The following is a 14,691-nucleotide window of genomic DNA, read 5'->3' as shown; positions in this document are numbered from 1 at the left end:
TCTGGAGAATGACAAGAACCTCAAGCGGAGGAGCAGTAGGTACTTCTTTGAGATTCACAAATCTTCTCCCCATCCCTTCCTCAACGATGATCACTTTCTTCGGTCGCTCTACCTTGTGTCGCATCGGCGGTCTCTTCATCTTGCCACCTAATCACAGTTTCCGTTAGAGAATCTCCAGAGGATATTACGATCGATGGATGCATACAACATACCTGGAGTATCCAAGAATGCTTGGCAGCGGGGAAAGAACAGCTTTGGCGCTTGGGAAAACCGTGCTTCAATTGATCGAGCTAGTAGATTGCGATATTATATCCCGATTCGAGGCAAGAAACCATACCAGGATACGCTTGACGGCAAGGAAAGAACTGGCAAACCCTCGCTTCGATCGATGGAGCTAGTAAATTGCGATATTAGATCGAAATGTAGCCTACATTGGACCGGATCGAGGCAAGAAATCATACCTGGAGTATCGAAGAACGCTTGGCGGCGAGGAAAGATGGAAAAACTCCGCTCGATCGAGCTAGTAGATTGCGAGTAGATTAGATCGAAATGTACCCTACATTGGACCGAATCGAGGCAAGAAGCCATACCTGGGGTGCCAAAGAACGCTGGGCGGCAAGGGAAGGACCAAACCCAAGCTGGATTTAGCCGGATTGGAATGGGGGCTGGCGTCCGTCGATGAGGGAAATTATCCATTGGAATTTGGAGGCGGTGTGAGGTCCGGGCGGGAAAAGTCTGTACCCTTGCTTGTTCATCATACCAGGGTTAAATGCTTGTTTCTTTCCGTATCGGCTACTACGCAGAGCGATCCAACTCTGTAATGATTCTGGCAACATCCATTATCAAATGTGATGTGAAAGATCTTGAACAGCTTTGTTGATGTTTGTTCAGTTTCTCCCTGTCTCACATTGCCAATCACAAATGTAGTCATAAAGTAAACAAAAATCAAATTAAAGTGGCTACATAAGGTAAAACAAAGCGTCTCTTGGGATGCGATTCTAATTCCCTGACTTGTCTGATCGATTCTATCCACTCTTTGTTTCTGTAATCAAATGTTAGGTTCCTAAAGCTGGAATAACCTGTACACAAGTAGAGGGACTTGTGTTGTATCCCAGTAAAGACGGTTATTAATTCCCCTCGAAACGATCCTTGAGGACAAACGAAATTGTGCACCCTCTCCAAACTACCGGGCCTTGAAACAAACCCTGTCTCCGAAATAAAGACGATCATATCACCATTGTCATGCCGTACAATAGCCTGAAGTAACTCCATGTTGTCAGGAGCAATGTTCCATTCATGCTCGATCCAACACCGATTTGATCCCAGCTCACAGCCTATCACGCCAAATTGTTGACCCTTCACGCCGACGAAGTATGCAGTGCTGCCCTCCAGTAGCCATGTGTATGGCGCTGACCTCATCCACAAGGCCCAGCCATCTGGCGGCGAGTACTCCTGGTGGCGCCGCCACGACCAGGTCAACGAGTCGAACACGTCAATGCCCCCCCCTGTTGGGGAGTAGATCGTGTAGGAGAGGTCGTCAGCTGAGACTTTCATGTTTGCTTTGAATCTGATGGGCGATATACCTGGCAGCTCGACAAATGAGTTACGCTTGAGGGGATTCCACACTCCAAACTTCCCTTCTTGTGCACCAGAAAGAAAGCGGTCGGAGAAACAAAGCAGGCCACCGGCAGAGGCAACGGGCTCCCAGTTGGGGAGAAAATCTGGATCTGGCAGTGGCAAAACAGTTGCATCATCGCCAGTGAAAGGATTGTAGATCCTTAAGGACAAGCAGTGGCGTTGTACATGTTGTGTGCATTCAAGGACGAGTGGATGCTGTCTGGACGTCTCTACCTTGGCTTTCGCAAATTCCTTACTGTCAATCACTACTTTCCACCTGTGGCACACAGATCTTGCACGCAGCAGAGCTTTTACATGCAAGAACACTAGAATCCTATCCTCTACATCCGCTGGAAACATTGCCTGCTGCTGTTACTTACAAACCTCCTTTGGTTTTTAGACTACCCTGCACCGAAAAAGGCATCATCATCGGATAAAAATAAGGACCATTGTTCTTTGTTTTCTGCGAAACTCAACTTCCTTGGTTTGTCTTGATTCCACGAAGCGAGAAACAGCCGATGAAATGCAGGTAAGGTTCTCGAATGATTTGACGATAGGCAGATCACACGGCTTTTCTTTTGCTGTCCCTTTGTTTTTCTTTGTTTTTCGAGAGTGATAGTTCTCTAGGACAAAAGAGTATCAAGGCCTTTAGCCAAAACTCACGCAATCGGCATGTGGAAGAATTAGCTGTGTGTTTCTTTTTTCAAAGATTGTGTTCGTTTTCTTGTGTTTTATATAAGACTGCTATTATCAACGTTTCAACATGGTAGCTGTGCTAATTCCTCAAGCTTCGTCCATGAGGCCGCTGTTTGGCTGCCGAGCGATTTTCGATCGATTTAGTTTTTCTCTTGTGAACGACCAACACCAACGTTTCCAGGCGCAAAATATCGCTGCGATAGAGAAGGAAAATGCTTTCAGAAGAAGTTGACCAGAGTTTCGTGACTTTGAAAAGCTCTCGGAGATCTCTGAAGAACATTCAAAGCAATAGTTCTCGACGCCAAGATTGGACATAAAGTCACACTTAAAGGTTTTGATTCTTTCGCACACGATTGATAATGGCAAGTGGTCCTTATCATGGTAGGACTTGCTAGTTATAAAACTTGCGTTGAGTCGTCTATCGAAAAAACCTGGTAGGTTTAGGTATATGGTGAGGGATTATTGCAAAAGCCTCACAGTTGGGAAAAGAAGTGATGTTAGGGTCAAACTCTCGCTCTGACACTCATAGAACTCTTGGGGCCACTGGATTTCCCCAGCCGGTGGCAAAAACCATGAGAAACCCCACGTCGAGGCACTGAAGTGCATCAGATGCCGTGCAAAGGGATTCCCCACACGCCAGAAAAACAACACCAGCAGCTCTCACACACAGCGACATAGCTCAAGGCACTTGCATGGGATGTTGCAAGCCTCAAGCCACTCTCCTTCACTCTGAAACACGGGACACAAGCTCTAAACACACTGCTATCACTGTTAACCGCCAGTAAACACTTTAAAACACAGGTCGGACCTCACAAAGTCACAATAGCTAAGACATTAGCGATTCCAGGATGCTGTATCCCGAGGTTGTGCCTGTGCCTTTAGTGGCTCTTCTAGAGCTGTAGGGGCCTAATGAAGCCCTGGCTAATGTTTCCACATTTTCCAGGTTGAGTTGTTAGGCTGGTGACACATAGGGTCAGTTGTGATGAGTTAGATTTGTACCACCACCCTGGGTAGTCATGTACTTCCGTAAGAAGTTACGGTTCCAAGCTTATGCGTGATTAACAAATAGCAAATTTAGTAAAGGGAGTATGATGATTTTCCATGAGAACTAAAAAATACTCTTCTTGTATTTTTGGTTTGCTTGGATGGTAGTGAATATATTTAGAATATATTTGAATATTCTAGGATATTCTACCATCTAACAGTTGTTATTCATTGAGATTAATTTGTATTTATAATTTATAAACATGTTTATAATTTATAAATTTTCTTAGACCCTTTCTAGTATATTCTTTTTTATTCTATCATCTAATGGTTGATATGCAATAAGATTAATCTTGTGTTCACAAATTATAAACATGCTTATAATTATAAACTTTATTTGATCAATTAGATTAATAAGTAAGAATAACACTACATGTGATGCATAGCAATTTATTATTTTTATTTTTAAATTATGACCTTTTACAAGCTGAGAAGGCCTGAAGGTTGCGCTTATTGGCTGGGTCAGAGATTTGTTCTAACTCGTCCTGCTTGTCTCCATCAGAAACCAACCAATATTCAAATCTTTCCTCCACGAGCAACTTCTCAAAAGCATTCTCTATGCATTCTATGCAGCCAAAAGCCTCCTCCCAAATTTCTGGTAAGTTTGGATCTGGAGAAACATCCTCCATGTCATGGGTAACCTTCACTACACAAGGACTTCAAGATACCGGTATAGCGACCTTACACTGCACAATCTGTAACTCAACATACTTCTTGCGCATATGAAATCAATCACCTTTGACAACTTTCTGAGAAACCTTTCGAGATGAATGGTAGAAGTCAACATAAGAATCTGGAGGTAAAAAGAAAACCAGTAGGGTGTCATCGTTATTGTTGTGGCCCTGATAAAACTCATCTCTCCAGGCTTTGAGAGCCTGCTGCGCCTTAATTTTAGCCTCAAGAACTGGCCTGTGACTATAATGAGCGACATTAGCCTGTTCCAGCGTGTGTGGTAACAGCACAAAATCAAAGACCGAAATAAATAAATAATATACCAACCAGCTGCGAGCAAAGCATCTTCAAGATCACTTTCATAGTATTATAACAACAAACCAGAAGGAGATGTATTTTGACAATTTCCACACTCATATTTGAACTCAAACTCTGAACTCGAATTCCCTAACAACACATTTAGTATGATACCACTTGCGACAAGTTGCACATTGAATCATCTTACCCTTACCTCGATCATCACAACATTGGCAACAAGCAGTGTCAACCTAAAACACGCAGATAAAAAGCATCAAAGGGTGAAAAATTATTAACATCTTACCATCGGTATACCCATAGTGTCCAGTGCCAACGCTTGTCTAATCACATACTGCTAAAAAAGGAAGCCTCTCAGCACCGAGTACTTGCTGAAGCCTTGAGAAGCCTTGAGAAAGCTGCGGATTTTGTCCACATTGGTTTTACACAAGTACCCAGAGTAGAGAGTGGCCACCTTTCCCGAGCAAAATGTATATTGGAAACAACTGAAACAGCAGCTAGGCATCACGTTGAAGTGGAACAGCGTCCACGAGACGTCGGCAGAGCTCTGCAGGATGCAAGACACTTTCCTGAGCTTGGTGTTGGCCAGGCACTTCCTTGCATCTGAACGTGTGAGCGTTCCAGGCTCATGATCCCACAGAAAACTTGGGATGCCACCCAACCAAGAGCATGCTAAGTCGGCAGCCTGCATCTTCTCCTTGATCTCGTTTGCGTCTCTAGGGGCCATCTTGTCCGCTCGCAACTTCCACAAGTCGACAAGCAAACCGAACTGTCTCCTGTCCCATGGAGGCAGATAGCGTGTGTACGTGCGACGAAGTTTCCTCATGGCTCTGGAGTTGTGCCCGTCCAACAAGGCAGCAAGAAGAACTCGGTTGCCAATTCAGTCAGGAGAGCTCTGTTGGTTGATCAGATGGAAGGTAACTTCAGGCGATTCGATCTCGTCGATCTATGTCTCGTAGAGAATGACTGACTGTGGCCGTTCAATCCCCGTCCAGATAATGCGGCATACCAGGATTCCTGTTCTAGTGGCACAGGAGGAACTCGCGTAACAATCTCGTTGTAGAGCGAAAACTTCCCTCACACTAAGCACCTTGACACGATCACATTGCCTGGCACAATGATACCCGCCCTAACATCCGCCGCATCTGCTGCTGCCATCGCCCTAGATCTTTGCGGTGCTGAAGGGGAATTCGGCGAGTTGGGTGCTTGCAGGAGTGGCAATTCCAGAGCTTGGAGGCAACGAAGCAGAGAATCTTGGGTGAGAGCTTGGAGGAAGTTGCACAAGAATTCCGCGCTGGTAAGTGAAGATCTCAACGAGAAAAGTCTTCTCGTTTTCCGCGTTTGAGAGCCCATCCGCGGGGCAGCTGCCACTGTCGCCAAGAGAGAAGAACAAGTTCGCAAGGAAGAAACCGAGAATGGCGATATCGTCAAGAACAAGTCCCTGTTGGAAATTTAACAAAAAGCCCTAGTCTTGTGCAGGCCTGCGAGAGGCATCAGAAGCACTGCAGATAGATAGGGATGACCTATCATCAGAAGGCACTGCCATGAGATTCTCCAGGAGAAACACTGGCATGTGGCCACTGTGTTGCCACTTTTATGCAGTGGAGGACACTCCATGATCTAAATCCAAGAATCACTAGTAAAATGCCTTTAAACATGGGATGAGGTGGTCTCCTCATCTTTTATATATGACTTTGTATAATTTTTTTGTTGGCTTTTGTGTTGGTTTTATAGGAACAAAGCCATGGTGAATGTTTTTCGAAAGCTAAAAGACATAGTCTTGATGCATGCATCTGCAGGCCTGCAAGCTCTCCTGGCATCAGAAGCACTGCAGATAGATAGGGATGACCTAGAAGCCACTGCCATGAGATTCTCCAGGAGAAACACGAGGGAGAACTGGCCTGTGCCACTTCTATGTTGTGACATCCTTTGTAGAGGACACTGCATGATCTAAATCCAAAAATCACTAGTACAATGTTTTTAAACATAGGATGGTGTGGCTTTTATTCTTCTCCTCATTTTTTATATATGACTTTGTATAAGATTTTTATTGGCTTTTGTATTGGTCTTATAGGATCAAAGCTGTGGTGAATGTTTTTCAAAAGCTACAAGTCAAGAGGACTTTAACAGCATTTAATTTTGGAAGGCATATTATGGTGTTAGTTTGGTGAGAGTTTAGCTGGAGTGGTGCAAAGATCTTCCATACATATATTCTGTTTGTGGGTCTTATTAGATACTAGGAGCAATAGGAATGAAATAAGGTATAGATAAGTTTACTTTTTACGCTTTTTGTCGGAGCCATTGCTTTCTATAGTTTGTCACTTTCTTTGATATTAGGTTCTTGTGGTCCTGTTTCTTGGTTATGATTATGAGTGTGTTTTCTATTGGTGTGTTTTTGGATGTGGTTTCTAATTGTTTATTGTAGGTGTTGTGCAATAAGAACTTCCTAAAGACTTTAAGAATCTAATATCCAATTGTGTCACTGAGTTTATTAAAGGGTGTTGTCTCACATAAAATCTTGAAGCCTTGTTAGAGAAGATTGTGAATTGGAAGCATTAGAGTTCTAGAAAGAGGGCTGGATATAGTTTGGGGCTCAAATGGGAGATGAAAGAAGGATTGTGTAGGCAATTGGTAATATCAGCAAGTTACAGGAGTAAGTTGTATGTTAGGGATATAATAGATGGAGGAAGCATACAATCCAAGAAACAAGGTAGTGCAAATTCATGAGGCTTTCCTAAATTATGCAAAGATGTATTTTATGCCGAATAACAAAAATAACTTTGGAGAAGTGGAGGAATTTGATTCCAAAACAAATCTAACTGATTTTTAATATCGGTTTAATAAAAGTTTTGCAAGGGCTAAAACAGTAGTTGGTGAAAAGTATAGCTAAAAGTAAAACTCATAGTTTTAGTTTAACTTGGAAGGCTCTTCCTATTGCTTTCATGAGGTGCCAATGAATAGTGGCATTGTGATAATGCAACTTATATTTTCATATTCACAAATACCTAGTTTTTGAGGTGAAGATTGTTTCTGTCAAAAAAGAGCTTTGATCACTCAAAGACACTTTCATGAGTATAAACCACCATCATCTTCCTTGACACATTCAGTAAAATGGGACTAGGTACAAATTTTTAAGTATTTGAAAATGACGTGAAATTATATGTTTTTTGTCCAGGGGCTAGACATTGCTGTGATATTTTTTGGTATGTAAATTGTAAGACTGCTTTGTGGTTGAAAGTTCATATGCTATAATATAATATGTAGCATCATATATCATCACATGGATGTAAAATCTATATGTCACAAGCTTACACAATGTCAAATGCTTGGGTTCAAACATAAATTGGTATAATGAAATATTACTCACAATTCATATGGCACAATATAGAAGGCTTCACTTGTGTATATCTATTGTTAACTTTTTTGAGATGCCTATCATGTAATTGTATTGGGTTGTATATAAAATATTGCAAATTTGACAACAACTAAAATGATGTCTTGCCACTTGACAACTTGAGTGAGAATTGATAATCCCTATGTTTTACCCACATGATTTATAGCCATGTTAGTTTGAATGTACTTTATATGGAGGAAAATGGTAGTATGCACCACTTTAATATGGATTAACAAGTCATACTAAAACATGACTAATCCCTAAGTTAACAGACACAAGTCAAAGGCCAAACACACAAATGGTTATGCATACATACATTGTAATCACAAATGGCTGACACCCATGTTTGTGCCATCCATACCCATTTCATGGCCATCTGAAAGCTATGGCCATTCAAAAATTGACAATGGCCAATGGCATAAGAACACATGGCAACGAGCATGCCAAGTGGCATACATCCTTTTGGCATGCGTGAAAACAACTACATTTACAAATTGCACACTATAAGACTTGGACTTATATAGGCATGAACAATATATAACAAACTTTTTTTCTTGTGTAAGATGAAACTCAAGTTGTATTATCTTGATCTTTTTGTCAAGAATTTGATTCAGAAAATATCCTTAGACTACCAAATCCATAAAGAAGTTCAAAAACATCAGCTATTGTTGGTCCACCTTCCATTCTTGAACTACAATTTCCAAGTGAAATAGAATCAAAGAATATACTAGGCATTTTGTATTTGGAAGTTTCAATAAAGTTTACCTGTCATCATCAAATCGTGACCGTCGGATACAGAAAATAAAAGAGGCCGTCAGATCGTACGACGACCACAGATTTCCCTTGTCATACCGTATCGAAAACAAAGGCCCCAGGCCATCCACGTCACGCCTGTAATCAGAAGCCTCGCTCCCATTGGCCGCCATTCTTGATTGGGTCTGAGCTGGCACCGTGCCCAACGGGATATTTCCAGGCCACTCGCGGCACAGTCAGCCACCCCCGCCATTTTGGTTCCGTGGTCGTTGCTGGCGTTACGCACACGCACATCGCGCCGTTAGCTCCATCCCGATCTGGACGGACGCGGGCGCCCCCACGTCACCAGCCTTCTCCTTTAAGGCATTTTTCTCGAGGCCGGGTATAAGTTTTTGAGGGTGGAAATTATGTTTGGCCGCGCTTCTTTCTGGTGGAGCGTCTCGTCCTCGACGGCTATGGCGGACGATCTATAACCACGGCAGCCGCGTGAATCCCTGGCTCGCGAGAATTCGAGCTGAGATTTGGATGATTCTTGGCGCCGCGGCGGGATAGGTAAATATTTCTCTCACCAGGAGCAGCGGGAAGGAATTTCGATGATCCGGGATTCGCAGCTAGGGATTGGCGAGGATTGGAATGGAAATCTTGGCGGCATTTGTCCTTGAGACGAGATTTTAGGCGCGGCTGCTGGGCTCGGGTATGGATGTAGCGCGATCAAGAGCAATGTGTATCAAGAAGGAGCCGATGAGTTTCTCGTCCGAGCAGCAACAGCAGCAACAGCAGCAGCAAGGGCCGCGGCTGTTGGCGGATAAGGATTTCCAGTGCCCGATTTGCATCCAGACGATGAAGGATGCGTTTCTCACGGCTTGCGGCCACAGCTTTTGCTACATGTGTATCATCACGCACCTCAACAACAAGAAGAACTGCCCGTGCTGTGGAGTCTACCTCACTAGCAGTCAGCTTTACCCCAATTTTCTATTGAACAAAGTAAGTTTTCCCCTCTTTCCTTAGATCTTGTTTTGTTCTTTTGTTTTTACGTTGTTCTTCGTGCTACCAATCTAAAAATCCAATGGTCTTTCCATGCAGATACTTAAGAAGGTTGCTACGTCGCAAATCTCGTGTGCGTCCCCGACAGAGCAGCTTCGTTTTGCTCTACAACAGGTTTGTGGTCTTCTTCCTCCAGTGATCTGCTATGGCGTGATTTCGATTCTTTTTTCCCACAGGGGGTCGACGTTCCACTCAAAGAGATCGATTCATTGCTGGTTTTGTTGAGCGATAAGAAGCGAAAAGCCGAGCACGAGGAAGCCGAGGTGAACATGGAGGTTCTTCTCGAGTTTTTGCAGAGATCTAGGCAGCAAAAGATGGAAGAACTTTCTGAGGTCAGTTGTCGTGAGTCATTTGGGATGACACCGACCAGAGATTTGTAAGATGAGCAAATGCTAACCGTCTTGTTTCTCAGATTCAAGGGGACTTGCAGTCGCTGAGGGAGGACATCTCTGCTGTTGAGATCCAGAGGCAGGAGCTGCTCAAATCGAGACAAACAAGCTCGCTGAAGTGGCGCTTTCTTCTTGACTGCCCGGCTCTCGACTGTGCGGCTCAAGAGAACCCGTACAACCGTCCTGCGGTTCCCTTGCATCGTGTCGGCCAAGCAGGGGCAGCCTTGCTCGGTGGAGAACAAAGGAAAGCAACGAGAGGTCCTCTCGTGAAGAAGAATGGTGGCATTTCAAATGGTACCTCTGACTTTGAACCGCTGCCTTGTAAGACCGCAAAGAAAAAGAGGATGCTAAACCAGGTATGGTGTGTCTCAGTGCAGTGAAAGTGGCGACTAATGTTATGTTCTGGATCTGATCTGACAGTTTGAAGACTTGCAAGATTGTTACTTGAATAAGAGACGACGTGATCGTCAGATGAAAAAGCTTGAAGCCATTGTTAAAAAGGAGAAAGACGAAGAAGGCTGTGGTGGGTTTAATCAACCTTCAGGCCTTGAGGACTTTAGATCTATTCTCGCTGGCTTCACCAGATATAGGTACCTTCACTTTTCTTCTTTTCTTGAAGGTTTTTCTCAAGCTGGATTTTTGCTTAGTCGTTTGGAGCTGGTGGCTGAGCTACGACACGGAGACTTATTTCATTCTTCTAACATTGTTTCAAGGTGAGGTCTTCAATTATCTCTAGAGTTTCTAACACCAGTGGTGTATTGTTTTCAGTATTGAATTTGACAGGGACGACGAACTCTTTGCCACTGCAGGAGTTTCGCGGCGAATCAAAATTTTCGAATTTGCAACGGTATGTGAGCATGCGATGTTTTGTTTTCTAATACTTTGTTTTTTCTAACAGGTTGTCAACGAGCTTGCAGACGTCCATTGTCCTGTTGCCGAGATGTCTACGCGGTCAAAGCTAAGCTGCCTAAGTTGGAACAAGTACATCAAGGGACAAATCGCGAGCAGCGATTATGAAGGCACTGTAACTGTTTGGGATGTAAATTCTTGCCAGGTAGTTGTCTCTTGGGAACTCTTTCTTTGCTTGTTTGTTTACTTTTGTACGTTTCTCCTTGCAGAGTGTCATGGAGTACGAAGAGCACGAGAGAAGAGCCTGGAGCGTCGATTTCTCCAGGACGGACCCGACAATGCTAGTGTCTGGGAGTGACGACGGAAAGGTAGTGTTTTATTATTACTTACACACCCGAATTCACTGTTTGTGTTTTTGACGCACAGGTCAAGCTGTGGTGCACCAGGCAGGAGACAAGTGTCCTGAACATTGACATGAAGGCAAACATTTGCTGTGTCAAATACAATCCCGGATCTAGCAATTTTGTCGCGGTATTTCTTTCAACTAGCAAAGATTCTTGTTGTGTTTGACAGTGCCTTTGTTTACTTTTTCTAGGTGGGCTCGGCCGATCATCATATCCACTATTACGATCTCCGGAACTCCAAGTCGCCTCTACATGTCTTTAGTGGTCACCGAAAAGCCGTCTCGTATGTAAAGTTTGTATCCCCCAACGAGTTGGCCTCGGCTTCCACTGACAGTACACTGCGATTGTGGGACGTCCAGAAGAGCTCCCAGGTATGCATATCTCTACAGCTCTTTAGCTCGAAGGTTTCCTGATCGATCAAATCAAACACCGTGCTTTGTCTATGCAGATACGCAGCCTCACAGGCCATGCTAACGAGAAGAACTTTGTAGGCTTGACAGTTAACAGCGAGTACATTGCGTGCGGTAGTGAAACGAACGAAGTCGTGGTGTATCACAAGGTAAGTCCATTTGATTGATTTTAGAGAAAAAGAGAATCAATCTGAGGCTTTTGTTTGTTTGTTGCGAGCAGGAAGTTCCCAAGCCAGCAGCAAGGCACAGATTCACAAACCATGACTCGGAGGAGAGCGACGACGATGTGTTCCACTTCATCAGTGCTGTGTGCTGGAAGAGCGATAGCCCAACGATGCTTGCGGCAAACAGCCAAGGGACGATCAAGGTTCTGGTGCTTGCTCCGTGAAAAACGAGGAGGAAGGACGACTTCTCTGTACAATCTTTGCCTAGACAAGAACATTAGAAAATTTTGTAGCCATTGATAGGAAATGTCGACGAAGAATCCAACATAAACTCTACCACAAATCGTTCCAATGGAAATCTTTCAAAGAATAAAAGTAGAACGTCCCGATGCTTCCATGGTCGATCGCCAGGAATCTACAGTTGAAAGATCGTTAGAACTTTACGTGCTGCTCGATACAAAAAAACTTGCACTTCAATGCTCGATCTCCAGGAAGCCAGAGTTGAAAAAATTGTTAGTTTAGAACTCTACGTCCTGTTTGATCTCCAATGGAAAGAATTGGAAGTTTAGAACTTTACGTACCGTGCACGCTCTTCCACGCTCGATCTCCAGGGATCTACCTACAGTTGAAAGAATTGAAGAGTTTAAAACTCTATATCCTGTAGTTGAAAGAATTGTAAGCTTTACGTACCGTGCTCTTCCACCCAGGAATCACAGCACCTCGCCCCACACTCCCAGCGCAGCGTAAACGTTGGACAGCAGCACATAAGATGACTCGTCCGCTGGGTCCAGCGAAAACGCTTGCTCTGCCGCGGCTCTTCCCAGCTCCAAGTCCTCGTGGACGCAGCACGCTGATAGCAAAGCCAAGAACACCGCTGCGTCTGGGAAAAACGGCATCGTGTTGATCAACTCCAAGGCTCTGTCCAGCATTCCAAGCCTTGCCAGGAGATCAACCACGCCGGCAAAGTGATCCTTCGTTGGTTCCAGGCCGAAGTCACTTATAGCCGCGAAGCACTCTCGGCAGTCGTGAACGTCACCTTCGTGGCTGTAAGCGGACAAGAGGCTAGCGCAGCTGCTAGAATTCGGCCTCACTCCATCCAGAACCATCAGCTTAAACAGCCGGATCGCCTCCTCGCCTTGTCCGTCTTGCGCATAGATTGCAATGAGAGAACTCCACGATATCGTGTTCTTCAACCTCAACCTTTTGAAGCAATCTCTTGCGTCGTCCAGGCCTCCACATCTGCCATACATGCTTATCACAGCATTGGCCAGAGGAACGTTGGAGTCGAGGTAGCCACTGTCGGAAACCCGAGCGTGGATCTCCCTGGCCTTGGACAGCACCATGAGGCCCCCGCAGGCATCAACGACGGCCACCAGAGTCACAACGTCGGGCTTCACACCTTCCAAGTCCATGAACTGGAAATGCTTGATTGCCTCGTTGCAGTGACCGTGTTGAGTGTAAGCAGCAACCATAGCAGTCCAGGAGATTGTGTTCCTGTCCGCCATGCCTCGAAACACGTCGATGGCGCTCGCCAAATCTCCACACTTCGTATACATGTGGATGAGGCTGTTGCTGACGATCACCACCGAGCAGAAACCGGAGCTTTTGATTCTCGAGTGCGTCACCCTTCCATTCTCCAAGTCCAGGAACCGTGTGCAAGCTTCGACCAGCGTGACGAAAGTGACAAAGTTGCGCTTGACACCTTCCAAGTCCATCTTGCGGAACAGCTGAAGAGTCTCTGCGTGCTGTCCGTTCTGAGCGTAGGCAGCAGCCATAGATGTCCAACTGATCACATCGGTCTCTTGCATGCCGTAGAACACTCGCTCGGCCCAGCCACTGTCCCGGCACTTGCAGTGCATGCTGATCAATGCGTTCTCAACAACAAGGTCGCAGCCATGTTTAGCTTCCACAACCCAGGCATGAACTTGTCTTGAGAATGAAATGTCTTCCAGACCAGCAGCAACGTTGACAACCGCTACAAGAGCAGCCTCGTCTGGCTTCACTCCACCCAGCAGCATTCTCCGGATGAGATCCAAGGCACCTCCAAAGTCCCCGTTGCGGGAACTTGCTGAGATTACCAGGGTCCACGAGAAAATGCTGGGCATCTCGATCCCCCGGAACACCGACAAAGCGTCACACAGGCTCCCGCACCTGCCATACATCTCCACCAGGAGATTTTGGAGAAAGGTGACATGCCCCCAGCCATCCGAGACAAGTTGCGAGTGTACACACTTTCCCGGTGCCAAATTTCCTTCGCCGGAACACTTCCTTATGAGAGATGCATATCTTTCAATTGCTTGCCACTGTGACTCCTTTTGTTTTGCTTTGAGGTTGTCCGCAACCAAAGATCCTCCGAAGAATACTGCATCAACCATAAACTTCGGAATTAGCTGACCAAGAAACAAACACAATACTCAATTCCACTTCTCTCACCTGTCTGGTCAACACCATCATGGTTCACACTGCCTGTAAGGCCAGTTTTCATGCAAAGTTTCTGCACGCCTATCAACATCGGCCCTCCGCATAAATACCTCTGTTGTGAATCCACCAACAACAATGGATCCAGCTTTGTTCCGGGACGATATAGAGTCCAAGACCAAGGATGCTGCAGCTGTGCAAGCGAACTTGCTTAGTCAGATGATGGAGCTCAACGGCGAGACCGAGTACCTGCGAAGGTATGGAGGCCGCTTCGACAGCCTTCCCATCATCGAATACCACGACGTTGCAGACGAAGTCCAGCGCATTGCCAATGGCGACACTTCTCCCATTCTGACTGCCGAGCCAGTCGTCCGTTTCTTCAAGAGGTATGCTGCGACGACGTTGTTGTGATGAGTCCAATGTCGTGCTTTTTCCCACTTGGTGTGCAGCTCCGGCACAGTCACTGGAGAGCCCAAACTCATTCCTGCTACTTCGAAGTCTCTCGAGCTGCTATTCCGTCGG

The 14,691-nt window shown here is 45.2% G+C and overlaps 2 protein-coding genes across 2 annotated transcripts; one reads left to right on the top strand and one right to left on the bottom strand.

Moving 5' to 3' along the window:
• The first annotated feature begins 8,899 nt into the window (after positions 1-8,899).
• Positions 8,900-12,144, top strand: LOC9646461 (E3 ubiquitin-protein ligase COP1). Its single transcript, XM_002970408.2, has 13 exons — positions 8,900-9,475; positions 9,575-9,649; positions 9,712-9,867; positions 9,948-10,280; positions 10,345-10,514; positions 10,572-10,637; positions 10,693-10,771; positions 10,823-10,978; positions 11,043-11,141; positions 11,200-11,304; positions 11,369-11,548; positions 11,626-11,736; positions 11,808-12,144. The coding sequence occupies exons 1-13, from the start codon at positions 9,188-9,190 to the stop codon at positions 11,973-11,975; spliced, it is 1,986 nt and encodes a 661-aa protein (XP_002970454.2). The 5' UTR covers positions 8,900-9,187; the 3' UTR covers positions 11,976-12,144.
• On the bottom strand, positions 12,029-14,651 carry LOC112346411 (pentatricopeptide repeat-containing protein At3g12770-like). Its single transcript, XM_024675358.1, has 6 exons — positions 14,608-14,651; positions 14,419-14,524; positions 14,185-14,356; positions 12,442-14,113; positions 12,333-12,370; positions 12,029-12,166 (listed from the first exon to the last, which is right to left on the bottom strand). The coding sequence occupies exons 1-4, from the start codon at positions 14,649-14,651 to the stop codon at positions 12,462-12,464; spliced, it is 1,974 nt and encodes a 657-aa protein (XP_024531126.1). The 3' UTR covers positions 12,029-12,166; positions 12,333-12,370; positions 12,442-12,461.
• Between the last annotated feature and the right edge of the window lie 40 nt (positions 14,652-14,691).

This window comes from Selaginella moellendorffii, unplaced genomic scaffold, assembly GCF_000143415.4.
Source record: "Selaginella moellendorffii unplaced genomic scaffold, v1.0 SELMOscaffold_14, whole genome shotgun sequence".
Taxonomy (NCBI): Eukaryota; Viridiplantae; Streptophyta; class Lycopodiopsida; order Selaginellales; family Selaginellaceae; genus Selaginella; species Selaginella moellendorffii.
The sequence above is the reverse complement of the archived record's forward strand: the minus strand, read 5'-3'. Positions and strand labels throughout refer to the sequence as shown.